This window comes from Alligator mississippiensis, chromosome 5 (assembly GCF_030867095.1).
Source record: "Alligator mississippiensis isolate rAllMis1 chromosome 5, rAllMis1, whole genome shotgun sequence".
NCBI lineage: Eukaryota > Metazoa > Chordata > Crocodylia > Alligatoridae > Alligator > Alligator mississippiensis.
Genome location: NC_081828.1, coordinates 206,443,184 through 206,470,502, shown reverse-complemented (window position 1 = coordinate 206,470,502; position 27,319 = coordinate 206,443,184). Strand labels below are relative to the sequence as shown.

Here is a 27,319-nt window from a genome sequence, read left to right as displayed (position 1 = left end):
AGCCAGTCAGCCCTCAGCCAGTACTGCTGCACGGGATTGTTCTGTCCTAAGTGCAGGACTTTGCATTTGTCCTTTTTGAACCTCATGAGATTCCTTTTGGCCCAATCCTCCAATTTTTCTAGGTCACTCTGAATCCTAGCCTTACCCTTCAGTGCTGAGGGTGTACTCTATACCATCTTCCAGGTTGTTGATGAAGACATTGAACAAAACCAGACCCAGGACTGACCCCTGGGGCAGTCCACTTGACACTGGCTGCCAACTAGACATTGAGCCATTGATTATTACTCTCTGAGCCAGATGCCCCAGCCAGTTTTCTATCCATCGTACAGTCCATTCATCCAGTTCATACTTCCTTAGCTTGCCTGGGAGAATGTTGTGAGAGACCGTATCAAAAGCCTTGCCAAGATCAAAGTATATCACATCCACTGGTCTCCCCACAACCACAGAGTAGGTCATCTCATCATAGAAGGCAATCAGGTTGGTAAGGCATGACTTGCTCTTGGTGAATCTATGCTGACTGTTCCTAATCACTTTCTTCTCCTCCAAGTGCTTGGAAATAGATTCCCTGAGGATCTGCTCCATGATTTTTCCAGGGAGGCTGACTGGTCTGTAGTTCTCTGGGTCCTCCTTTTTTCCCTTTCTAAAATATGGGCACTATATTTGCCCTTTTCCAGTAATCTGGGACCTCTCCTCATAGTCATGAGTTTTCAAAGATGATGGCCAGTGGGTCTCCAATCACATCAGCCAGCTCCCTCAGCACCCTCGGTGCATCCCATCCGGCCCCATGGACTTGTACACTTCCAGCTTTTCTAAGTAGTCCCTAACCTGTTCTTTCACCGCTTGAGGGCTCCTCACCTCCCCCCCAAACTGTGCTGCCCAATATCCGGGAGCTGACCTTGCTTGTGATGACTGAGGCAAAGAAGGCATTGAGGACTTCAGCCTCTTCTGCATCCTTTGCCACAAGGTTGCCTCCCCCATTCAGTAGGGGACCCACACTTTCCCTGATTCCCCTCTTGTTGCTGACATACTTTGTATAAACCCTTCTTGTTACTCTCCATATCCTTTGCTAACTGTAGCTCCAACTGCACTCATCCCTCCATGCCCTAGCAATACCTTTCTATTCTTCCCTAGATATTTGTCCAAGTTTCCACTTCTTATAAGCTTCCTTTTTGTGAATTAGGTTACTGAAGAATTCCCTGCTAAGCCAAGTTGGCCTTCTGCCATACTTGCTAGTCTTCCTGCACATCGGGATGGTTTGTTCCTGCACTCTCAGTAAGGCTTCTTTAAAGTACAGCCAGCTCTCCTGGACCTCTCTCCCTCTCAGTCTGGCTTCCCAGGGGATCAAGCCCATGATTTCCCTAAGTGAGTTGGAGTCTGCTTTTCTGAAGTCTAGAGTCCTTACTCTGCTGTTCTCTATCCTTCCTTTCCTCACTCAATCATCTTGTGATCACTGCTGCCCCAGTTGCCATCTACTACACTCTTGTACTACACTACTAAATGTGTATTAGTGTTCTATATCATATATTTTGTATAAAAACACAACAAACTAGGGAAAAATAATCAAAAGGTGTTGTTTTATTAGTCCTGTAGTCATTAGAATTAAATATACATCTCTCTTTCAGATTCATAACACAAAGTCTATCTTTCTTGAGCATCTTGACTGTGCATCCAGAGCATCACAGAAAGCTATTCCCCTTCCCCCTCCCTGTGTGAATACTTTTTGCTAGAGTCAAAAAATAGTCTGCAGACCTGTGAAATATGAGTTTCATTACCAGGAGCAGCTACCATTCAGCAGAGTTGCAGAAGAGAAGATAGCTTGACTAGTGGAACATCTAAACTTAAAAAGGAGAGGCGGTGGTCAATAGTGGAATGAAGAGTTTAGGAGGAGTTGGGTAGGTTATAATAAGCAATGAAATCGATTGACTCCCTCAGTGGGACCTGACTAGAAATGTTGCTGCCACTTCCAGGGAGTTGGCTTTAAACTTTGGCTGGAGCAGGAATCGAAGCGGGGTGCAACTGCACCACTGCATCCACCTGGATCTGCCCTGGTGGAGATTTTTCTTCTTCCTCTGTACATCTGAGTCCTGGCCACTGTCTAAGAGAGGAGACCAGACCACATTGATATTGATATAGGCTCAGTTTCCCCGGTAACTGACCTTTCACTGATTGGACAGTATTCTGCTCCATGAGTGCAAGAGTGTTTACACTGTGCCCTTGCCAGCCTTTCCGAAGAATTTTATCATGGAAGCTGTTTAACAGTTGTAATTATTTGCCCAAATGGGCACATAATTAGCTAATCAAGCCTTACAGTTCTATCTTCATGAACTTTTGTCTACTTTCTTTATTTTTTCCTACTAAGAAATGATGTGCATACCAACTTAAACTGCAACTGAATACTCGCAGCAAGCAAAAGAATATTGCTTTTGCTGGTCAGATCAATGACACTGGAGGATGTGGTCTCTCTGACTCAAATATAATTCCCCAAACATAGGTCTCCTAACTTCTCTACCAGAATTGGACTGTTACCTAGTAGCTGCTAGAACCATGTCAATTAGTCTTTTTTTGGGGGGGGTCTAGACTTTTAAATGGTCTGTTTGTTCCCCAGTTTTTCATAGCACTCTGCTTGAATTATTTTGCATGAAGGGAAGCGGCCAGTCAACCTATAGCATTAGGGGATAGGTGGTAATGCTCTTCCAAGATATTGCTTTCAACTGAGGAGGAACTTGAATCCTTCCTGAGTGGATGTAGCAAGAGATTAGAGATGGAAAACTTGCACCTGTCTCTAGACTTCTTACTTGTTAAGTCCCACCAGGATCCATTCTCTTTCTTGTCCTTTTCACTTCTGCACACAGTCACAAGATGAACTGGTATGATAAGAGCTCTACCTATCCTGCATCATGTATGACCACACCACTGCCATCGAGACAGCAGATTGCTTTGATGAAGAATACACAGTTGAAACTGAACTTGAGTAAGGACAAGGTTATACTGGTGTGCAAAAAAATGACACTGGAGTCTTCAGTTACTTTGTAGTCTCCTTTGTTTAAAGAGACACACCTAGAAGTGGTTGATTGTTCCTTAATTTAGTAGTGCTCCTAGATTCTCAGCTGCAATTAAGCCCTCTTATAGCAGTATCTATGAGTAAGCCATCTCCAGCCAGCTAAGGGAGTTCATAGCATCTGCCTGGAGGATGAGCTGCCCTTGGTTATATACACCTTTGTCATCTCTTCTTTGGGTTGCAGGAATGCAATATACCTGGGCACAAAGCTGTTAGTTTTTAAGAGCCTCCACCTAATACAAAATGCTGCAGTGCATCTCTTCAACACTACAGGTTACCACTTGCATATCAGACCTGTCTTCTACTCCCTTTGCTAGCTTTTCATAATAAAGCATAGAGTCTTGGTCCTTACTTTAAACAGTTATCTTGAGCTTTCTCAGGAGTTTTCTTAGAGGCTGTGGATCAAACTATCACAGAAAGTAAGGACCACCATGAATCTCACTACCTTCCTGTAGCGTTAGGTGTAATTCTTTAAGCCACTTCCTGTAAAATAGGCACATAGCACCATTTCATTTAGAGAAATCTCTAAAACTAAAACCGTATCAAAACAAAACACTACAATGCAAACACATTTTTCCCTCTTAGAAGAGAATAAAAGAAAAATAAAACATGTGGTAGATTTAGGACATTTCATTTAATTCACTTCTCAAAGGAAGTCAGATATTATGGTGAAGAGGTTTGTGGATGAACCTATCTAGAATAGAATAGCTCCACCCATGCAACTTGGTGTCATGAAATGCCACTTAAAACAGATTGCGCAGATAGTCAGATATGATCATCTGTGCTTCTTGGCATCTTTTTTTCTGAACTGTTGTGGTTCGAATACTGGATAAAATGTTATAGAAGAGGTCAGACTAGATGACAATGATGATCCTTTCGGGCCTCAAAAGCTGTGAAATGATGAAACACATTCTCATGGGCTCCACCAGATTGCTTCCTATGTGGTTGGAGAAAAATAGTAAGCAAGGGTTTCTCCTAAATACTTGTAACACCACAAGGTGAAGTCACCAATGGCAAATTGTGCAGCTCTAGGCCCCTCTCTTTCCTTCCTTACCTCAGGAAATAGTTAACAACATTGCAATTTAAACCGTTGACTTTGACCATCTGAGCAAATCCATCACTGGATGACTGTGGTTGTTCACACCTCTCACTGTGTACGAGGCAGATTTTTGTTTGGCATAAATTAGCTGAGCTCTGACACAATGGTTCCACAATTGTTCTCTAAGTAACTTATAACCAGTTCACAACAGTTCGAGAATTTCTCCACAGTTAAACAGATCACCACTTATTTCAAGAAAATAAATAAATAATAAAGAAGCTGCGATTCTGGAGAGAAAAAATGTATGTACTGAGTGTCCATATGGCATAGAGGTACATGCTGACTGTTCCTGAGACCTGTGCAGGATATTGTACAGCAGCATGGGAGAAAGGGGATTTTGGCCCAGGAAGTCAGGACAAATCTGTACTCATAAAAAAAAATCACTTCAACCAATACTTCTCATGCATTAAGTCGGTTTAACTGGATTTAATGTCCTGGACCTAAAGTTGAACTGTGTTCTCTACAAGGCATTGTATCTGTAATATGTAAGTTCAGATATTTTAATGTGGATGCGAATGCTGCTAAGAGCCCTTCCAACAAGCTAAATTGGGCTGGCTTCCATGATGCCATGATGCTTTGCATATTTTCCAACATTTGCAAGAGGAATGGCATGAACAAGCATACTAAGCGAAGGCACACTGTCTGCAATAAGTGACTGAACAAGCATCTCCTACACTACATGGGTCATGTGCACAGAATATTTTTAGATATTGGCCTAGACACATGGAATTCTTACAAACTAGGGAAGACAGGTTAATTATTTCTTATTCAAACTCCAACTCTCTTTATGTTTGATCTTTCGCACACTGAGTTAGAGCGGGGACAGAGGGTGTTAGGAAACCACACCTTTCATAGGAAGGAAGGTTGGTCTTGTGGTTAAAACTTGGGGCTAGGTATTAGGAGAATGTGGGTCCTATTTTCAGTTTACCATGCACATGCAGTGCGACTATGAACAAGTCACATGTAGAAGCCATTTTGCAATAATGGGTACCAATAATCTCCTAATTTACAGGGCTATTGAAGTTTAATTCATTATTACATCTGTTGAATTCTTTGCATGGAAGATGAGAGATGTGGAAGCCAGTATACTAATAACTAGCATGTCCTCTACTAACCCTGAGAATGATACTATGGGGACAACTGGGATGGTGGTATGTATTCACACCTAGGGGCAGATCCACAGGTGTGAAATAGTGCAGTTGCAACTCCCTTGATTCCTGCTGCATTCAAACTTTAAAAACAACTGCCTGGGAAGGGCAGCAGCATTTCTAGTCAGGCAGCAGTGAGGGAATCACTTGATTTCATGGCTCATCATCTACCAGATTCCTTCTAAACTCTTAATTCCACAGGTGTTCACAACCCTCTCTCCTTTTTAATGGCCTTGATGCTCCACTAATCGAACTACTCATTCTTCTGCAATCCTGCTGCCTTGCAGCTGCTCCTGGGAGCGTGCCTTCTATTTCACAGCCCTGCAGACTTCTTTTAACTTTAGCTAAAAATGTTAACTCAGGTGCAGAAATAACTTTCAGTGAAACATTGGATGCTCTGTTAAGATTTTCAAGATTAGAGTTTATTAATCTGAAAGAAATGCCCATTTAATACTAATGACTGCTGGACTACAGAAACAACAGCTTTTGATTACTTTTTGTCTCGTTTATGGTGTTCTATAAATCATATATGACGTAGCAAAGTAATGCACATTCCAAGAAAGTCATATTTGTTTTTGCTTTTATCTTAAACTAAATAATACAGCCCTGGGCCCCGAGAGTATTAGTAAATGAGAAAAATCTGCGTTTAGGTGTGATGATGCACTTCACTATCTGCACCCTGCTTTTCAAACCCCTAGATCTGCCCATGCTCACACCTCCCGAGGAAGCCACATGCATTCAAGGAAATACAGCACAGCAACCTGTTTTATGACCCAAATGACAGTCTCATGATTAGAAAAGGATCATGAAACCTCACACTGGTGGAAAGAAAGGTGAACTAGGAGGCAGAGCTCATTCTGAAAGCCTTCCTGCTTACTTTGCCCGGCACCACTGCCGCTGGACTGAGCCGTGGTGGGGCGAGAGACGCTCCCAGAGCTTGGTCTGCACCGCGTGTGCCCGGCGGGCAGCAGCTCCGCACCCCCGTGGAGGCTCCAGTGTGGACCTGCAGGCGGGGGCGGCTGCCGCTTCTGCCCCAGGCCTGGGGGGCAGCGTGTCCCGCTCTGGCTGCTGCTTCCGCCGGGGACAGACCCCACAGCTGCCAGGCAGGGTGTGGGTTGTGCCCCGGGCCCAAATTAATCTTAATCCACCCTGTCTGTGTGTGTGTCAAAGGGTGACACGTGTGTGTGTGTGTGTGCGTGTGTGTCAGGTGACATGTGCCAGGGTCAGGTCAAGGGTGTGTGTGTGTCTGTGTGTGCCTGTGTGTGTGTCAGAGGATGACACATGCTGGGGCCAGGCCAAGGGTGTGTGTGTGTGTGTGTGTGTGTGTGAGAGGGTGACGTGTGTGTGTGCATGTGTCAGAGGATGACACGTGCCGGGGCCAGGCCAAGGTTTTGTGTGTGTGTGTGTGTGTGTGTGTGTTAGAGGGTGACACGTGTGTGTATGTGTCAGAGGGTGATGTGTGTACGTGTACGTGTGTCAGAGAATGACACATGCCATTGCCAGGCCAAGGTGTTTGTGTGTGTGTCAGAGGGTTACACACGTGTGTGTGCATGTCACAGGATGATGTGCCACGGCCAGGCCAAGGTTGTGTGTGTGTGTGTGTGTGTGTGTGTGCGCCAGAGGATGATATGCCAGGGCCAGACCAAGGTTTTGTGTGTGCATCAGAGGGTGACACGTGTGTGGGTGTGTGTCAGAAAACAACACATGCCAGGGCCAGGGTGCGTGTGCGCATGCGTGCTAGGCCCGCCCCGCCCCGCTGCCATGGAGACGAGGCGTGGGCGAGGCGAAGAAGGGAAAGGGCCGCTCCGCCCTCTTCCAAGATGGCCGCAGAGGGGGCCCGGCGCCGCAGTGCGCATGCGTCCCACCGCCCGCGCTGTCAGCTGGCTGCACGGGCTGGGGGCGCCGCCGCAGTGAGGCGCGGCCGGGGGAGCTGCAGCATGGCCCGCGCGCTCCCCGCCTGCGTCGTGGACGGCGGCACAGGGTAAGACCCCGCGCGCAGCTGGGGGCGCCTCGGCGCTGCGGGCCGCGCTTGCTGGAGCCGGGCTGGGCGGGAGGCGGGAGGAGCCCGGCCCAGAGGCTCCTTGCCAGTTCAGGCGGAGCAATGGGTTCAGGCAGCAGGTGCTCTAGGCTCAGTGCGTGCAAAGTTTCTGCCACGAGCAGAAAAGCGAAGAAGTGTTCAAGGTGCTGGGGGGGGTGTTCCCCTGGGATCCTTTTTTTGTTTTGTTTTTTGTTTTAACCCTTCATTGCCCTGCTTCCTCCTCCAGGAGGATGTGCTGCAGCTCCGTGCGTATTAAATGAGCCCAAACCTTTCGGGGGGATTCTCCAGCAAAACTGAACATAAATCCCCCCCCTGCGCTCCCTCCCCAGATGTCCTGTGTCCTAGAGAGGAGTTAGTGTCAGGATGTTTCCCGTGTGGATGCCTAGGGAGCGCTGTCCCTCGCATGGAGGTATTGTAGGGGTGGATCCATCAGAAAAGCAGCAGTAGCACCATTCAGTGCAGAAAAATATAAAATGATGATATATGACAGGGCACAAAGTTTGCTTTCAGTTTGAGGTAGTATCTCACCATTTTGGACTTTGCCGTGAATTCGTTATTGTAAAAAAAACCAAACCCCCCAAAACAACAAATGAAATAGGAGGCAAAGGCTTGGTCATTGCTAGCAAAGTCAGCAAATATAGGCTTTAAGAGGAATTGCTAATGTCTTTTTTTTTTTTTCTGTGCAGGAGTTAAGCTGTTGAGGGTGCTTCTGCAAGTCTTTAAATAGATGACATTCAGGGAAAACAGAGCTTGTTTTCTCCTTACCTTTATCTTATCCTTGTTCAAATAAGCAGAGCAAGGTCCCAAATTTCCCAATGCTTGCTGAGGTAGCAGTCTATTCTCTGATGAAGACTGCAGCAAAGGGATTTATAATCCAAGATGAGGACATTTTTAGTCAGGCAAGAAATAGAAAAACGTCTTGAATTAAAACGTGTGGGGGCTAAGTGTGCAGTCTTATTTTGGGGAATAAATCCAGGAGATCTTAGACAAATAATAGAGCTGATTATAAAGGGCTAAGATATTTAACTTTATCCTTTTCCCATACAAGCTGAGCATAGTTCATCGTAACTCCCAGGGTCTGTGCACAACGGAAAGCAGAAACTAAAATCCTGACTAGATTTCATTATTTTGATAATTTTGATACCTTTGGTTGAAATCAAAATTCAGGAGTGGGTTAGAATTAAGGTTGAAGAAATCCAACGATAGAGAAGTACAGATATTTAGAATTACATATCTAAACTACCTTATGTTCCTACCTAGAGACTTGTCTCTTCTTGTTTGGAGGGAGAAGGTATTCAAAATGCCTAGCACAGAACAACTCATTTTATATTTTTTCTACTCTATATCTCTGACAGTAAATGTGGTACTTTGTTCATGTGTTAACCTTGTGCTTTTTATGTAGGTGGGCTGCGGGTGTTTGTAAATAGATTAGTCTCCCACCGTATCTAATAAGATTTTATTAATTTGTTGGCACAGTTATCAGGGCTGGTCCTGCCAGGAACTGGATTCTCTCAATACATGAGAAACTTGGAGTTTCGGGAAGGGGGTTTTAGTGATCCAACAAGGGACTTGTTGGCAGAACAGGGACGCAATCCCCGTCCCCTGATGGATAAATGGCTCAAACAGTTTTAATTGTTTCTTCTTCTTCTTCATTAGTAAAGAAAGATCTTCCTGGAAGTAATAGAAATGTAACTGCTTTGATTGATATTTTCTAAAAAGTCTCAGTTTGGAAACAGCTTGTCTACTCTACTTTAGTTTTGATGGAATAAATATTTTTTATCTTTGGATGGGGTTCCCTAGCGGTCAAGTTTCATGTTGCCATCAATCTCTGTGTAGAAAAGGGCAATTTATTTTAAGCCTGGATGATGCTGACAAGCCCTTCTGATGTTGCTATTTAAATTATGGTCAACATTTAAAACCAGGGTTTTATTATGTAACCCTTATTCATAAGTAGGGATCTTGGTTTTCTCTGTTTAAAAAAAAAAAGCAAATTCTTTGATTAAAAACCCCACAGTCCACATTTTCCCATGGTTAAAATGAAACACCATATACATATCAATTGAACACAATATTTTGTTGATTTATTTACAGTATTAAAACAGTGTGGAAGCCTACCAGTGCCTCAATCACTACAGTAAAATAAATTCTAAATACCTGTAAACTTTGGCATTTGATTTTGGGTTTTTTATCATGGAAAATCTGAGTTCCCCCTTCACCCACCAGGACATGTGAGTCCAGCTGTGGCTGCCTCCCCACACTGCTTTGTGGTGCTAAGCAGCCCTGATATGCTGGTGTCCTGCCCATGCCAATGCCGCTCTGTCCCCACCCACCCACAGGCCCCGCTACCTCTGTTAGTGCCCCTCGCTCCCCACCCTCAGCCCTCCAACCCCTGCTGGTGTCCCTTCCCACCCACAGCCCCTGCCCCACCAGCCCTGCTGGACGGGGGGGCCCCAGCTGCCAGGCCTACAGGGCCAGGGACCAGGGTCCACAGTGCCTGAGCCCCAGGTGTTGCCTGTGGAAGGTGGTGACTGCTGCTGCGGTGGAGCGGAGTATGGAGCCCAGCTCCCCTTCCCCCTTGGGTGACATGGGCACCCCTTGCCTGCCCAGCAGCAGCGACGGGCACAACTCTGCTCCACCACCCTCACTGCTGCCGGGAGGACAGGGGATGCCTCGCCATGGTGGCAAGGAGCTTCCCTGCCTGGTCTTGCTCTGCCCTGCCACGCTGGGTCCCACACACTGGGCTCTGGGGACCCCAGGAGGAGGGCAGTAGGACGGTGAGCCCAAGCCCACGGTGTGCAGTCTGTTCCCGCCCCATGCACAAATCTGGGGGGCATGTGCCACCCATGTACCCCTGTGAGTGTGTGCAGTAGCAGGGAACCAGCCCCCCTGTCTTGCTCCCAGCCCGGGCCCTGCAGCCCCACACACCACCCCAGCTGGGCAGGAGCTCCCTCCCTCACTATGAGAGCCTCAATATCCCTCCTTCTCCCCACCTGCCAGACTTACCTGCAGCGAGCTGCTCTCCAGGTTACCTGGCAGCTACATTCATGTGCATGTGTGCACACGCACATGGCACCTGCTGCCTGATTGCCCTCCTCCCGTTCCCTGCAGCCCCAGCCTGCAAGGGGAGATCCATTGTTTCTCACGTTTTTCTCCTTTAAAGGGGAAAATTTGGGTTTTTCTCCTCAAAATGAGAAAATCCGGGTTTTACTGTGTTTTTCCGTGGCGAATTGAAAACCCAGCTCCCTGGTCATAACTAGGGTTCTATGAAGTGGTCCCATTAAACAAAGGGTTTTTTCAAATTTGTTTTTAATTTTTTTCTGTGTGTGTTTAGGCACTGGGGAACACTTTAGGATGTGAGAATTCAGGAATTCTCTTCTGATAAAGATCTACTTTTGCTCGGCTTCATTGATCAGTTTTGAAGCACATATCCCACTGCCTGTGGATAGTTGTAGACAACAGTGTGATAAAAATGTACTTAAAATGGAAAATCAGATGCACCTTTTAGTCTTGGAGTAGCAGCTGCCACTCTAAGATAAACTTTGAACATCCATAACACTTCAACGTTGTTATTCTTTTTAATTTATGTACATATATTTGAACTACTCTTTTTTTCAGGCTCTCCTGAAGTGGAGATATAGCGTTGATCATCTCTCAATGTCCGTGGAAATGTCATACTTATATTAATTTAATTTTGTGTGGCAAGGGATATTTTAATTTCCATAGTTTTCACAAGTGCCTTCCTACTTTGCACATCATCATGGAGCTGTCTCATTGCAGGTTTCTCAGCCATACTTAAAAACAATGCAGTGCTCTTCTATTTATGGCATGCTGTCATCATTGGTGCTCTAATGGTAACACTAGTCATTTAGTTGGTGTTTTAGCTGTCATTTTTTTTTTCTTCCTGGAGAAGTTTTTCTAACCATGTTATTTACATGGCTTTTGGCATTAAATAACACTTCGTATCTGTTACACACTCTAGAATTTGTTTAAAACTGTAAAAACTTTTAGATTCACAAAGATTTGAACCAAGGAGGAGTCAGAACTAGGAGATTCTGCAACTTGCACAGTGCAAACATGGAGAGCTGTGTTTTGGGGTTACTAGAGTCCCCATCAGGGTTTGTGTCCTTATGCTTCTAGGTTACATAGCTACAAGTATTATGCTCCAACCAGCCAATTTCTAGTTCCAAATTTGAATATTCAAGGTATAAAATCAACTAGAATTATAGTCAGTTTAAAAAATCAGTTTGATATATCAGTTTGCTATATCTTCCTTTCTCTGTGACTATAAAGCCACAGAAATTGAAAAGAATTTCAGTTCAAAAAAGAATGTTTTCCTCTTCCTACATTTTTTCTCTCTTATACAGGAGATGAATTGATTAACCCCATGTCAGAAGTAGTAAAATTGATTTACATGCACACCTATGCACACAGCTACATGCAACATAGAGAATTTTTTGTCCCCCCGTTTGTTTGTAACCTTAGAAAAGTTAGGCTGGAAAGGACATCTGAAGGTCATCTAGTCCAACTGCCTGTTCAATGTGGGACTGTTCTGTTCAAATGTTTGTCTAACCTGTTCTTATATAAATCTCCATCCTTGGAAATTTCTAACCCCTCTAGGTAATCTGTTCCAATGCTTAACGACCAGTTTAAATGTGTTAGTTCATTTTTTTTTTTATACTAATCTTTAATGCTTTCTTAGTTTTATCATTTGTATAGTTTCCAATAGGATCCCATCTCAGACAAATAAGGCTGTAATTTGAGGTCTAGTCCAACCTCGTCCAAGATCATCTAAACTATGCCAGGTAAATGTTTATTTAGCCTGTACTGTAGCACATGTAATGATGGAGATACCATACCCTCACTAGGAACTAGCCTCATAGTTAGAAAGTTATTTTTATAGCTAACTTTAACCTCCCTTGTTGCAATTTAAGTTTATTATTGCCTGTCCTGTCTCTTTGGACACTCAGTCCAGCCATGTACCTCTTCTCTCTCTAACAACCTTTTTTTGTTTGTTTGTTTGACTGTGGACTGTTATCAGATCTTCCCTTTTGCCTCTTCCCTGGAAGAAATCATCCTAACTTTTCCAGTTCTTCTTCTTATATGATACTTTTTCAACCTCTATTTTTTCTTGCTCTCCTCTGTACTCCTCTTCTATGTGTTCACACTTTTCTTGAAGTGTGATATCTAAAACTGGACGCAATGCTCTAAGCGAGCCCTTGCCATTTCTGAATAGAGTGGAAGTATCAATTCCCATAGCCTACATGTGGCCCTTTTGTTAATACATCCCAGTATGTGGTTAGTGGTTCTTGCTTGTTTTTGATTTGTTTTCAGTACTACCTGGTTGACTCATACGTGGCTTCCTGTCCTTTTCTGCAGTACTGAAGGGTAGCTAGTTTCCGCTTTTTGTATTCGTGCATTTCTCCTTCCTAACTGCAATACTTTGTACTTGTCCCTGTTGCATTTTACTCCATTTTATTTTAGACCATCTTTACAATTTGTTAGGGTCATTTTGCATCCTAATCCTATTCTCTAAAGTGTTTGCCACCCTATCCAATTTGTTGTCATCTACAAATTTCTTAAATGCACACTCAGTTTTTTCCTCCAAGTTATTAATGAAGGTATTGAACAGAGATAATAGCCAATAGATCAGCAGTTATTGAAGCCAGTTCTTTGGGTACTCTACAATGAAATTCATTAGGACCTGCTCATTTGAAAACATGTATTTGATTTTAGTAAACCTTACCTTATTCTTTCCCTGCTCACGACTGCATGCCTTCTCCCTGTTCATACTTCTAACTGAGCTTATTAGCTGATAGTTGACCTTTTTTGTGAGGACTAAAGTAAAAAAGGCTTTAGAGACCCCTTATTGTTCATTATTAGCTTCCCTTCCTTGTTCAATAAGGACCTTAGCTTTTTTTATGTTTTCCTATTACTTCTAAAGGGTTAATTGAATAGCTTTCTGTTATCCTTTGTTTCTTGCTAGTTGTATTTTAGTTTGTGCCTTGGCCTTCCTGATTTTTGTCTATCTGTGCTTGAATTAAATTCTTAAACTCATCCTTAGTGATACGACCAAGTTTCTATTTTTTGTAAGATTCCTTTTAAAGTTGCAAGTCACTGAAGAGCTCACAGTTTAGCCAAGCAGGTCACTTGCTGTGTTTCCTATCTTTCCTCCTCAATAGGATAGGATGCTTTTGTTCCCTTAATATTGCCTCTTAGAGAAACAACAAACTCCCAGGTAGCAGGATTTCTTTTTTTCCAGAGACCAATTTTCTGAGTTTAGAGCTGCTTTTCTGAGGTTCAGGATTTCTGTTCTGCTGTTTTCTTTTCTACCTTTCCTTAGGATTATGAACTCTTAAGAGTTATTTTAAGACTCTTAACCTATTCTTCCCTATTTGTAAGAAACAAACTAAAAAAAAGTTTCTCTGCTAGGTTTTCTCTGCCCACTGTACCAAGGGGTTATCCCCAGCACAGTTCAGGAACTTGTAACAGCAGTGCAGGCTGTCCAACATTTCAAGAATCTGTCATGGTAGTGAAGACCCCCATTAAGCAGCAGGTCCTCTCATTTTGATGTTAGTTGTATTTATAAAGCCTCTTCCATTTCCTCCTTATGGTGCTCTGTAGTAGCCACCAACTATAACACTGTCCTTGCTGTTTTCCCTTTTTCCCTTACCCTAGAAACTTTTAATAGGTTTGTTTTGGTTCTCAGAACAAGTGTATTTGTCTTTAAAGCAACTCCTCTTCCATATCTTCTCTGTCCTTCCTGAATAAACTGTAGTTATCCACATCAGTGTTCCACTTACATGAACTGCGCCACCAAGTTCTGCTTATCTGAATTTGATCATAATTTTGTGTGTGCTAGGACTTAGTTATCCCTGATTACTCTTCATGCTTCTTGCATTTCACAGACTAATACCCGCCAGCATATCTACTATTTTCCCCAGCTTGGTGTCACCCGCATGCTTGCTTAGGATGCGCTCCGTTCCGTCTTCCAGATTGTTGATGAAGAACAAAACCTGTCCCAGGACCGACTTCTGGGGCACTCCACTTGATATCAGCTGCCAACTAGACCTGAAGCCGTTTATTACTAACCATTATGCCTGATGATCCAGCCAGCTCTCTGTCCACCTTACAGTCCATTCATCCAACCTGTACTTCCTCAGCTTGCTTGCAAGAATGTGGTGGGAGACTGTATCAAAAGTCTTGCTGAAGTCAACGTATATCACATCCACTGTTTTCCCTGCATCCCCAGCGCCAGTCATCTCATCATAGAAGGCAGTCAAGTTGGTCAGGCATGACTTGCCCTTGGTGAATCCATGCTGCCTGTTCCTGATCACTTTGTTCTCCTCCAAGCAGTTAGAAATGGATTCCTAGAGGACCTGCTTCATGAGTTTTCTGGGGACCAAGGTGAGGCTGACTGGCCCACTTGTAAGCGTCCTTTTTGTGTCTAAGCTTACCAAAGAGTTCTCTGCTAAGCCAAACTGGTCACATGCTGTATTTGCTATTCTTTCTGCACATTGGGATGGATTGTTCCTGCATCCTCATCAGTAAGGTTTCTTTTAACATACAGCTAGCTTTCCTGGACTTCTTTCCCCCTCAGACTGGCCTCCCAGGAGATCCTGCCCATCAGCACCCTGAGGGAGTCAACATCTACTTTTTTGAAGTCCAGGGTCCACCTTACAGACCATTCATCCAGGGCCCATACTCTGCTGTTCTACTTTCTTTGTTTTGTCAGGATCCTGAACTCGGTCATCTTGTGGTTACTGTTGCCCAACTTGCCAGACACTTCTACGTCCCCTATCAATTCTTCCCTATTTGTGAACAGCAGGTCAATAAGAGCATGGCCCCTAGGGTTTCTTGTATACGTGACGGTGGAACCATGTACATGTGACAAAACGTGATGACAAATCATTTGTCTAATATAATGGTGTCACTGTGTACACGTGCATGATTTTTTTTCGTGTAAAAATTCATTTGTGTGTGGCAACTTAGACCACCTCCTATGTATTTTAATTTGATTGGGACAACTTGTTCCACTGTAGATTAAAAAAAAAAAATCATGCATGTGTACACCATGTCTGGCTCCCAGAGAAGGCAGTGCGGACAGTGCATGGGGAGCTGGAAGCCCAGATGGGCTCATGGAAACTCGGGCTCAGCAGGCTTCCAGTGCCCCGTGTACTGTCTCCGCTGCCTTCTCTGGCCACCAGCACATGCAGCTGCCCTCGTGCTGCCTTCCCACACTGCCCCAGGGGCAAGCCCGCTCATTCCCCAGTGGTCCAGGCAGGTGGAGAAGGCAGCGGGGCTGGTACACAGGGCTCTGGAAGCCCGCCAAGCTCAAGCTTCCCCAACCATGTCTGGGCTTCCAGCGCCCCATTCACTGTTGGATTGGGCTGGGTGCTGCCTGCCTACGAGCTGGGGCAGCACCCGCCCAGCTAGCACCGCTGGGGGGCAATGCTGCCACAGAGGGAAGCACCAGGCCCCCCAGCAGCTTGTGCAGGCTGGCTTCACTAAGAACAGTCCACCTCCATCCTCTTTTCATAGAATCATAGAAGTCGGGTCGAAAGGGACCTTGTAGATCTTCAAGTCCGACCCCCTGCGTGGGCAGGAGGAAAACTGGGCTCAAGTGACCCCAGCCAGGTAGGCATCGAGCCGCTTCTTAAAGACCCCCAGGGTAGGAGCCAGCACCACTTCCCTTGGAAGTTGGTTCCAGATCCTAGCCGCCCTGACTGTGAAGTAGTTCCTACGGATGTCTGATCTGAACCTACTCTCCAACAACTTGTGGCCGTTATTCCTTGTTATCCTGGGGGGCGCTAGGGGAAACAAGGTCTCCCCCAAACCCTTCTGGTCCCCCCTGGTGAGTTTATAGACGGTCACAAGATCCCCCCTCAGCCTTCTCTTGTGAAGGCTGAACAGGTTCAGGTCCCATAGCCTCACATTGTAGGGTCTGCCCTGCTGTCCCCGGATCACGTGGGTGGCCCTCCTCTGGACCCTCTCAATGTTGTCCACATCCCTCTTTAAGTGGGGTGCCCAGAACTGGATACAGTACTCCAGCTGTGGCCTGATCAGTGTTGCGTAGAGGGGGAGGATCACCTCCTTGGCCCTACTTGAGATGCACCTGTGGATGTATGATAGGGTCCGGTTAGCTCTGCCGACCGTGACCTGGCATTGTCGGCCCATGTTCATCTTGGAGTCAGTGATGACTCCAAGATCCCTTTCTGCCTCCGTGCTCTCAAGAAGGGAGCTTCCCATCTTATAAGCGTGCTGCCGGTTACTACTGCCCAAGTGCAGCACCCTGCACTTGTCCATATTGAAACGCATCCTGTTTTTGTTAGCCCACCCCTGCAACCTATCCAGGTCTTTTTGCAGTCTTTCCCTCCCTACTAGAGTTCCCACCTCACCCCAAATTTTGGTATCATCCGCAAATTTGAACAGGTTGCTTTTAACCCCGTCATCCAAATCGCTGATAAAGAAATTGAACAGTGCGGGCCCAAGGACCGAGCCCTGGGGGACTCCGCTGCCCGCTTCCCCCCAGGTCGAATATGACCCGTTCACCACCACCCTTTGAGTACGACCCTACAGCTAATTAGCAATCCATCTGACCGTGTAGGCATCGATGCCACAGTTGCCCCCCTTCAGGTAGTTGAACACTGCTATTATATCACCCCTGTCTTCACTTCTCTAAACTAAATAAGCCCAGCTCCCTCAGTCTTTTCCCATAAGTTATGTGCCCCAGCCCATTTTTGTTGCCCTCTGCTGGACTCTCTCCAAATTGTACACAACCTTTTATAGTTGGGGGACCCAAAACTGGACACAGTACACCAGATGTGATCTGACCAGTGCGGAATAGAGGGGAATAATTACTTCCTTGATCTGCTGGCAACACTCCTACTAATGGAGCTGAGTATGCTGTTTGCCTTTTAGGGCAACAAGGACACACAGTTGACTCGTATCCAGTTTATTGTCCACTGTAACCCCCAGGACCTTTTCTGCAGAGCTGCTGATTAGCCATTTGGTCCCATGCCTGTACTGGTGCGTGGGATTGCAGGACTTTGCACTTGTGCTTGCTGAACCTTATGAGATTTCTTCTGGCCCAATCCTCCAATTTGTCAGTGAATCCTAGCCCTACCCTCCAGCATATCTACTACTCCCCAGTTTGGTATCATCTGCAAACTTGTTAAAGGTCCAGATTGTTGATGAAAATGTTGAACAAAACTGGCTCCAGGACCAGTTTTCTTTGGTTTGGTCTCTCTTTTCTTTTCCTACTTGTGGGTATTCTGGTCTAGCTGCCTAGAAAATCTTGTACTTTTAATAAATTAAGGAGGAATTTTGTATTTCTGCATGATAGCTCCATAACTAGTGATCACAGTATTTCATTATTAACCAATAGATTGCAATCCAGGAGGAAGATGAAATGGCTTAAATATGTATCTATTCATTGGCTGGTGAGTGCCCTAATCAAACTCTGCTGGAATTACTAAAAAGGATTCCAGTCATGACTGGAGTTCAATCGAAGTACTTGCCTGTCCACTAAGAATTAGAATAATTTGTCATAGTCTTGGCTCTGATTTATGTCTGAGCTAGACTGCAACCACTGACCAACCACTGCAGACAATGCAAATTATTTTTGGTGTTATCTTTCATCCTGAACCACCCATTCCATTTCTCTTGAAGCGACATATGTGGAATTATTTGATTTGCAGTATTTGTCAGTGGGTTTTTAAGCCCTCCTCGGGCCCATTGGGTGTTTACTGTAGCCAAGGCTGGGGATTTTGACTGGGGTGTGCAAATGCTCCTACTGGGATCAAAGCTGAAGGTTGCTGGGTGGAGGGTTTTGCCCCTCTGCTCAGGGTCAGACCAATTGCCAAATTTGGGGTCAGGAAGGAATTTTTCCTCTATGGTCAGATTGGTGTGGGGCTTTTTTGCCTTCCTCTGTCACTGGGGTATAGCCCTCTACATAGGATCTCTTGAGCTTATATTAATAGCCTTTTACAGAACCAGGACATTAACTGTTACAGTTCCCCTGCTTTACCTGTGGCAGGTTAGGGTGTTTATATTGTGTTAGGGTGTTATGTTGTGTGTTAGGGCGGATGGTAGTTTTACAAAGAGTTTAGATGATGGGTTTGTATGGGATTGTTTGGAGAGGGGTGGTCCTGCCTCAGGCAGGGGGTTGGACTAGATGATCTTTGGAGGTTCCTTTCAGCCCTACTTCTCTGTGATTCTTTCATTTTATAATTTCCACTGGCAATCATCATGGCAATTTATTAGCAAGTATTCATGCATGAGATAAGTGAATATCACTATTTTATAATGCAGTAAATTCAGGTAAAGTGACTTGTGCAAGGCCACAGAGGGGATCTGTGCTGCCACCAGGGTTAGAACAGTAAGTACTTCCTCCCTCTGCTCTCTCTTGCTCCCGTTAGACAATATAAACTTCCACTCAGATGATGTTTTTGTGTAGGTATGCCAGCCCCCTCAAAGATAATAGGATTGAGCAGATATTACTGAAGACAAAATAATTTATGAGTTGAACTTGCAGGGTTGGAAGGAAAAAAACTACTTGTAAACAGAGATGCTTGATATACAAGTCATTGAGATGTCAATATGGAACCAGACCGCGTCTCTCTTCAGACCAGAACTGCACTTAAAATGTAGCTCAAAATTTAGTTGTTTCATATACAGGTTTGGCCTTTGTGCTGACAGAAGTGGGATTACTGTTGCTATACTTTATGTTGCCAACTTTGTGCAAAAACTAGTTTTTTTTCTCGATGCATCTAAAGACCTATTGATAACTTTCTTTTTAGGTATACAAAACTTGGCTATGCAGGAAATACAGAACCGCAGTTCATTATTCCATCATGTAAGTAATTTTTGCCCCACGTTCTTATGAATAGCATTATTCACAAAGTGTTGAGTAGTAAGTAATTTGCTTTCCAGCTCCTGAAGGGACACAGTTGGCAGAGCAGTTAAGGAATGAGTTTGAGTCCCCCACCCCAACTTGTACTGGGCTTCTTCCAGTTGACGTGCATATAAATGTATACATGGTATATTTGCACCTTACAGACTAACTGAATCACAGCTGTTTAGCATAAACTTTTGTGAGAACAAGCTCACTTCATCAGAAGCTTTTTCACAGCGTCTGATGAAAGGAGTTTGGGCTAACAAAAGCTGTAGAGCTCTGACTTAGATTTACACTTTGCAGATCAACTACCCTCCCTTCTGCTTGACTTCAGACTAATGTGGCTAACTACCTCTCTCTGTTAATGGATAAATGATCATGAGGGCTGAGGAACCAAAACTGGCTGGATGTGATGTAAGCTATCTCATTCCCTTGGGTGCTGCTGTCTGCAGAAACAGTCATACCTTAACCATGCCTAACCAGGCTCAGGAGGAACTTTGTGCTTCTTCCGGCTCCTAACTCAGCCTTCCCAATTATCTTTGTCTATTTGACAAGTGATATTCAGTATCTTAGTATCCTTAGCTAGAGTATAAATGAAGGAACCTCCTTGTCTCCAGTTTTCCAGGACTGTTGCTCATTAAATCAGCTTCTGGTTGCTGTGATAAAGATGTTCAGAGTAAGCTCAATTTTCTTTCCATCTCAACTGTTTTTTTCTGCTGGGACTCTGGCTTATGGAATACAAGCTACTTTCCTCTCAACCTAACACCCTCGTTGAAACTTGGGGAATTTGTGGAAGGCCTTCTGTCTAAGTACTAAATCAGCAGTACCACCTGGTTGTATGTATCCACCTTTGAGGGAGACTCTAGAAAGAATAAAATAAAATAAATGTTAAAAAAAATTGTTCAGCACTGGAAGTAAGAGAACACACATTTAAAAAAGTAAAAATACTAGTCTGTTAAAATCATCATGTTGTCTGGATCTGTTAACCATTTTGAACATCCCATATTAACATTAGACATTTTTAAATCTTAAATTTTATGCAGTGGAATTTACAGTGGACTACATGCTACTTTAAATTTTGAGATACTAACTACCAATATCTATCTCTAATTGTTGCAGTACTGTATTTGAAAAGGTTTACGGAATTTTATCTGTTAATCTGGAACTTAATTTTCTAACATCTAGGGGTGCACCCATAGAGATTTCTTGGGCCAATACCAATAGCCGATTTTTAAGGAGGCATATCGGCTGATACGGATCCAGTTTCCGATACACAGCCCGGTGGCTTGAAGAGCAGTGTCTGGCTGGTAAGTCTGTTGTGGTGAAAGAGGTGGAGGAAGAGAGAGGGTGTGGGGGGTGCAGTTTGAGGCCCCTGCAGTGAGGGAGGGAACGTGGCAGGGGCTGGGGCAGGTGCTGCCCAGCTAGGGCTGGATGGGGTGTGGAACAGAGCTGTGGCTTGTCTGAGGGGTGCAGGAAGGGGGTGGGGGGGGACAGCTCCCATTACCAGGCACACCCCAGGAGGGCATTGGGGGGGGTTGCATGCTCCTCAGATCTGTGGAGGATGAGATGGCTGGCACTGCGGGCTGGGGCCAGCACCAAGCTCTGCCTGGTGGGGGATGGGCCGCGCTGCACTCGGGGTGGGCAGCGGTGGTGCTGGGAGTGGGGCTTCAGGGGCGTGGGGGCAGGAGGCACCCCAAAATTCACCGTAGCCCTCCCAACCCCCCTTTTCAGCACCACCACTGCCTGCCCCCAGCCCAGCCCCTGCCGGAAAGAGCCTGGCACCGGCCTCAGCCCACAGGAGCAGCCACCCCGCCCCATGCAGATCTGGGGGGCATGCGTTCCCCCCTCCATGCCCTCCTGCAGTCCGTGCAGCAGCAGGAGCTGCCCCCCCCCCCCCCCCCCCGTGAGCCCAGATGAGCCATGGCTCCGTGCCATGCTGTGCCATGCCCCAGCTGGGCAGCGCCTGCTCCAGCCCCAGCCCCAGTCCCAGTCCCAGCCCCACTCCCACCCTTACCACGGGGGCCTTGATCTGTCGTCCCCCCCGCCCCACGTCTCTTCTTCCCCCTGCCTTTCCACAACATCAGACTTACCAGCTGGATGCAGCTCTCCAAGCTGCCGGGCTGTGCATGCACACAGGGCATTTCTTGGCCACATTTTTGGCTGCATCAGGCAAAAAAAGCCAGTTTCTGATGTAATCAATTTTTTTGTAAATTGGTGCTGATCCGATATCGGACCGATACATCGGTGCACCTCTAACATATACAGTTTTTCTTTTGTTTTGTTTTGTTTTTGCCTGCCTTGAAAATGGAATTTTTTAGACAAATACTACAAAGGTAAGGAAATACTAGATATGCCCAGAGGTCCAAAGAAATAACTGGAGAAATGGTTTCTACCTCAACCATAGTGTAGTTGTATAGTGCTATGTAGCTACCTTGAACTTAAAATTTAAGTTTTAAGACAAACTTAAACACTAGTTTGTAAAGCTATGCACATGCATTGTACAGAGTAAATAAGATTTTGCATATGCAGTGAGATAAGAAATATTTGCCTTAAACATTTATAGTAGCCAGCAGTTCATGAAAGTAGGCTGTTTATGAAGTTTTTGATTGGGTTTTGGAAACGTGTTCAGGCTCTGCAGTAGTTCTTAGTTCCGTTATTCTATACCCTGTGCGTTCCCTACAGGTGGGTGTGTGTGTGTGCCTGGCTGACTGGAACAAGACTGTACACAGCTTGCATCTTACAGTAGTTTGTTCCATTTTTATTTAGAGTTTGCCTCATATGTTTTTTGTTGCCTACATCAGCCTTCAATTAGTGATCTTAGGGATAGTTTCTTTTGGCTAATGGCAAGCCTTTCATAGGCTTCTCTGTTGGGCTAAAAATTGACTTCTTTCCTATCAACCAGGATAATACCTCAGTAACTTAACATTTCAGTGTATTCTTTCTTCATTTCTTTCCACCACTGTGTGCTTTCTCTTAATTCTCAACCTTGCCATTTCCTGGCTTCAAGAGGGTTTACTGGATTAGACCTTTGGAAGTATATCGTTCTACTGATGGCTGTAGTGTATAACAACGCTGTTTTTTTGTTTTGTTTTTTTGTTTTTTTTTTAAAGCGATGTATGGTCACAAAATTCCACCAAAGTTAATCAAAGATGAACAGTCACATCCCTGTGTATGGCACTGGAAATGTACCCTAACAGGCTAGCTAGGTTGACATATTTAAACTAGCAGAGGAAGAAGCTTTACTTTCTTGCATAGTATTTCTCTGTTGATAAAGCATTTCACTTCTTATCTTTAATAGATTTTTATTTATTTAGGTATTGCAATCAGAGAGTCAGCCAAAGTAGGTGACCAAGCCCAGAGGAGAGTAATGAAGGGAGTTGATGATCTAGACTTTTTCATAGGAGATGAAGCCATAGATAAACCTACCTATGCCACAAAGGTAAGAACACAGAAGGAAATGTCATCATCTTTCAGGAATCTCTTCGTTATCGTTGGTTATTTCAGATGTGCCCGACAGCCATTTAATCACCATTTTCTGAAGTTTGCTGTCACTAAGCGAAGTTTGTGAAACATCAAGACATGTCCCCAGATTCCTTTGCACAGGCTCATTTCCTCAAATGTGTCAGCTTTCCTTTATCATGGTAAAGGGTACTTTTTGTGGTGCATTAATATTCAGCATATGCTGAACATTTATAAGAAAAACTAGCCAATTGCCCGTCAAGAATAAATGGGGGGTGGGGGTGGGATGGAGTGCCACCACCTAACGCCCCATGCTGCCGCTGTTCTGCCTTTTGCAAGGAGTGGGGTCAGGGAGCCGAGGCCAGCATTGCTGGCCTCAGCTCCCTTACCCCGTCTGGGCCTTGGCGCAGCTTGTTGGGACCAGGGTGGGGGACCCCCTCCCTCCGCCCCCCAACCCCCATCCTGTCCTCAGCAGAGCCTCCCCTCTGTCTGGTCCTCCCCCACCGCATCCGGTTCTTGGCACGGCTTCAGAAACATGGTGGTGCTCCCCCAAGCTTAGAGTGCTCTGATTGGCTGTTTCCATCAGCCAATCAGAGTGCGAATAAGGTGTTACGGACAGACAGACAGACAGACAGACGTAGGCTCTTATAATATTAGAATAAGAATAATTATTTATAATGTATGCTACTGGGAAGGTAAGCACTTACTGTATGCTGGGCACTGATGCTGCCTTCTGTTAGGAACCTTTGGGTGGCTTGGTCTTAATTCTTTTCATTTATAGACTGAGAAATGCATTACCAGGGAGGACAAGTCTCATCTCTGTTTTACCACTTGAGCTACCTGTTGCGCAGAGAGGTGAAGTAATCTTCCTTAGGTCAGCAGATAGAATAATGACAGAGCCAAGACTGGAAAGAACCCAACTCTCCTGATTTGAAGTCCAGTGTGCTATCCGTGGTCAGAATCACACTGGGAGATCTGGGAGCAGAAGATGGCTTAAAATGTTGGCTTTAGTTTAAAATTAGAATGGTAACAGCATAAAGTTTCTTGCTTGCGCATCCTATGCTAGGATTTTGCTTCTCAGGCTGATTTCTGTTGTTGCCTACTGGGTCACATGCTGAGCTTACTTAAGACGTTGGCATACCTCTGTTGTTTTGCCTCAGTGGCCTATACGACATGGTATTGTTGAAGATTGGGACCTCATGGAAAGATTCATGGAGCAAGTAATTTTTAAATATCTTCGAGCTGAGCCCGAGGATCACTACTTCTTATTGGTGAGTAATGGGGCTGCATAAGAAAATATTTCCACAAATGAAAGGCTGGATAATATTCCAAACACAAGTAGACTTTGTTATAACATATAAAGCCTAGAAGCCTTTTTTTTTTCTCTCCAATTTTTCATTTCTTTTTATTGTGGTTGAAACAATACATAAAATTTCATTAAAGAGAGGTTCCAATAAATTTCTGAAGCAGGCTTCTTGGCTTCTGACTTTATCTTTTAAAAGCTTAGGCATCTTGATTTAATTACAGATGCTGTCTAAAATAATTGACTGATTTTACTCAAACAAAATAAAATGTTCGGTAAAATAAGGGGAAATGTCACTTAGCAACGTGCTGTATGTTAGCAATTGCACAGTTATGTGAACAGCTTTTATTGAAGATGATTTCAGTTACCTAATGCAAAATGTTTGTTTTTAAGCAGTAGTTTTTCATAAGGGTAGATGAATATATAATTGATTTAATAAGGGAGCACTATTAAGTAGTTAAGGTCTCAAATTGGATTTACCTTGAAATATGCCAACACTGAACTTTAAGTTATTCAAATGGTTTGGCTGGAAGAGTGGTTGTAAAATTTGTGATGCTAATGTAGTTTATTATAGTATATAATTGTGTGTAATCAGATACATGGACTTCTGCAAAATAATTTGATTGTAGTTTACTTTAAAGGAACCCTATAGTACTTTTGGTACTGTTTTTGTTGGCAGTCCATCCATTTCCAGGTAGGAACAGATGGGACATGAAGAATTTTTAGAGGCTAAGTTTACTTCCTGAATATAATGTAGACTGTGATTTAGACTCTTAGACCTTGGTTTAGCAAATGCATACATTGTGCTTAACTTTATTCGTCTGAGTGGTTTGGTTGAAATCAATAAGGAACTCCATAAGTATACGCAAGTTTACTCTCAACAAGTTATTTTGTCCTAGATTCCCTAGGAATCTAAACTATGTCACAATCTAAACTGCATAACTTAAATCGATTCTGCCTCAGGCATTTTTGAATGTCTGTATTTAGCCTGTGAGTATTTGTAGGTCAGTCCATTATGGGCACAACATGATACCATTACTCATATGTATAAAACCAAGCTTTTCCAGATAATCAGTAATTTTTAATAATTAAATTTAAAGAAATTTTACCATGTTGTGGGTGGTCAGGGTTGTCTGCCACGGATTATACAGTTCTTGTCTCTGTACCTGAGACTCCTTTGGGGTGTTTTGAGTGAATTGATAAACTGAAAAATTCATTTACTGTTGTATTGAGCCAAGTTTGATAAAAGCGCATACTGTGATAGGTGGTTAATAAAGTGGCCTTTCTTTACAGACAGAACCTCCATTGAACACTCCAGAAAACAGAGAGTATCTTGCAGAAATCATGTTTGAATCTTTTAATGTACCAGGACTTTACATTGCTGTTCAGGTGAACAAAGTGAATCTATCCTTCTAAAGTACAGTATAGCTGCAGTATGTAAGCACATGCCTAAAATGTTTGAAGCAGTATTTTTTAAAGATTAAAGTTTAGTTTGTCTTACCCATATCTAAATATTAACTGTTTCTTATATAGGCAGTATTGGCCTTAGCTGCATCTTGGACATCACGGCAGGTTGGAGAACGTACGTTAACAGGAATTGTCATTGACAGTGGTGATGGAGTAACCCACGTAATTCCTGTGGTATGTAGTAGAACTGTTTGCACAAGTGTGAGAATTTCTTCAGGCTTGAATTAAAAGATGAGTTGTTTTTTTTTCTGGACTGAGTGCCTCTTAACTGTCACCGAGGGAGGGAGTCAGGGAAAAGGAACATTAAGTATGTTAAAGTGACACTGTCAGCCTAATTTAGGACCAAAATTTAGCTAATGCCAATAGAAATTTCTGCAGGAATGAGACTATAAATACAAAAAATATTTAAAGAATTTTTAACTTTTATAGTGGTGAGAGTATACAGAAAAAGGGAGCTTTTCTAATGAGTCTAGACAAGGTGTTAATTATGCCATGGAAAAAAAAAAGTTTCAGTTGAATTAAATAAACATGATTATAACTCTCCTTTTCCCTAAGATCAATTTTTTTTTTATTCCCCTCTATGTTTCCAATCTAATTTTTGTGGCCCTGTATACATTTTATATATCTTTTGGAAAATGAAGTGGATTTTTTTTCTATTTTGCAAAATAAGGTAAAAGTTCAGTACCTCTTGAATAGATTTTTTTTTTTTTTTTTTTTTTTTTAGGGGAGTCTATACTATTGAAGGCCCTGAAGAAGGAGCCCCTATACTTTATACCAGATTCATATGTTTGTATAAGTCCTGGTCGTACATCCTGGCACATCCCAATTTTTGCTCTATTTAAATGACTGAATATTTGTTACTGGTGCCCAAAAATTGGAAGGCTAGGCAGTACTTCTTGATTTTCCTTCATGCAGGAGAAGCGACTCCATATTTGCCATCATGTCTATCATGATTCTGTATATTTTAAAATCCATTTACAAATTGTGTTTTTGGTTGTATATTTGCTTTATAAGTATAGAGTTGTTATTTTCCATTGCAGTTTGGAGTATTTTATATATGGGTGATACAACAGCAAATTTATATAAATAAATAGTCATTTAAATAGTCTGTTTGAAATGGACTTAAGCCTCTTGGGATATGAAAATGTAATAGTTATTTTACTCCTTCTAACTTCTGTTCAAATGATGGCATCCCATATATTTGCATAGCATATAATGCATCTGAATGACATTTAAGTACTGAAGTGTAGTGTAGGCCAGTGGGCTCCTTTAAAATGTATCGCATGTTACTTGTCCTTGCAGTATTTGCTTCAATTGGCAAAAACTGGAAGTAGTGAAGAAAGTTTTGCATGTGGAGTAATAAATATGTAACTGTAGTAGTAATCATTGTTGCATTTAACATAACTGTCCACGGTGTCCCCTTTATTCTTTTCTCCGGTTTTCCTCTGGTCTTTAAATTAATCCTGAAAAAGGAGGGGGTGAAAAGGAAAGACATTGCTTTTTTATACTCTGTTTAATGTCTGATTTCCCTTCCCTTTTTTTAATATTGTATTTTGTTTTTGTTTTTTTCTCAACTTTTTCTTTCCATTTTTCAGCATTTCATAGGACTAATGCTTGTCCTCTTCATGAGTATGTTTTACTTTTGCCGACCATTTCTGATCAAACCTCTTCACTGAGGGTCTTCTTTGTCTTTAACATGCACCTTCACCTAAGATTATCCTTTTATTTATCATTTAGTGTATTAGATAAGAAATGTCACATTTGCAAATGGTTATCAGTCTGATAAGCACAAGTAGCATCTAGCATATAATGGCTTTACAAATTTGTATTGTGGATTTGAAGGGGATCACTTGA

General features: G+C 43.5%; 1 protein-coding gene across 8 annotated transcripts in view; it reads left to right on the top strand.

Moving 5' to 3' along the window:
- Positions 1–7,170: 7,170 nt before the first annotated feature.
- ACTR3B (actin related protein 3B) overlaps positions 7,171–27,319 on the top strand; it is a 45,509-nt gene continuing 25,360 nt past the window's right edge. Inside the window, exons 1-8 of one of the 8 annotated variants that reach the window (XM_019498960.2) lie at positions 7,195–7,286; positions 12,060–12,145; positions 19,142–19,197; positions 20,422–20,543; positions 22,551–22,675; positions 23,856–23,966; positions 25,292–25,387; positions 25,532–25,639. In XM_019498960.2, the coding sequence (XP_019354505.1) occupies positions 22,604–22,675; positions 23,856–23,966; positions 25,292–25,387; positions 25,532–25,639 (387 nt within the window). In that variant the 5' untranslated portion in view covers positions 7,195–7,286; positions 12,060–12,145; positions 19,142–19,197; positions 20,422–20,543; positions 22,551–22,603. Of the gene's footprint in view, positions 7,287–12,059; positions 12,146–14,331; positions 14,748–19,141; positions 19,198–20,421; positions 20,544–21,479; positions 21,570–22,550; positions 22,676–23,855; positions 23,967–25,291; positions 25,388–25,531; positions 25,640–27,319 lie in introns of those variants that run through there. The other 7 variants (XM_019498969.2, XM_059729201.1, XM_019498949.2 and 4 more) reach the window with 7 other exon arrangements.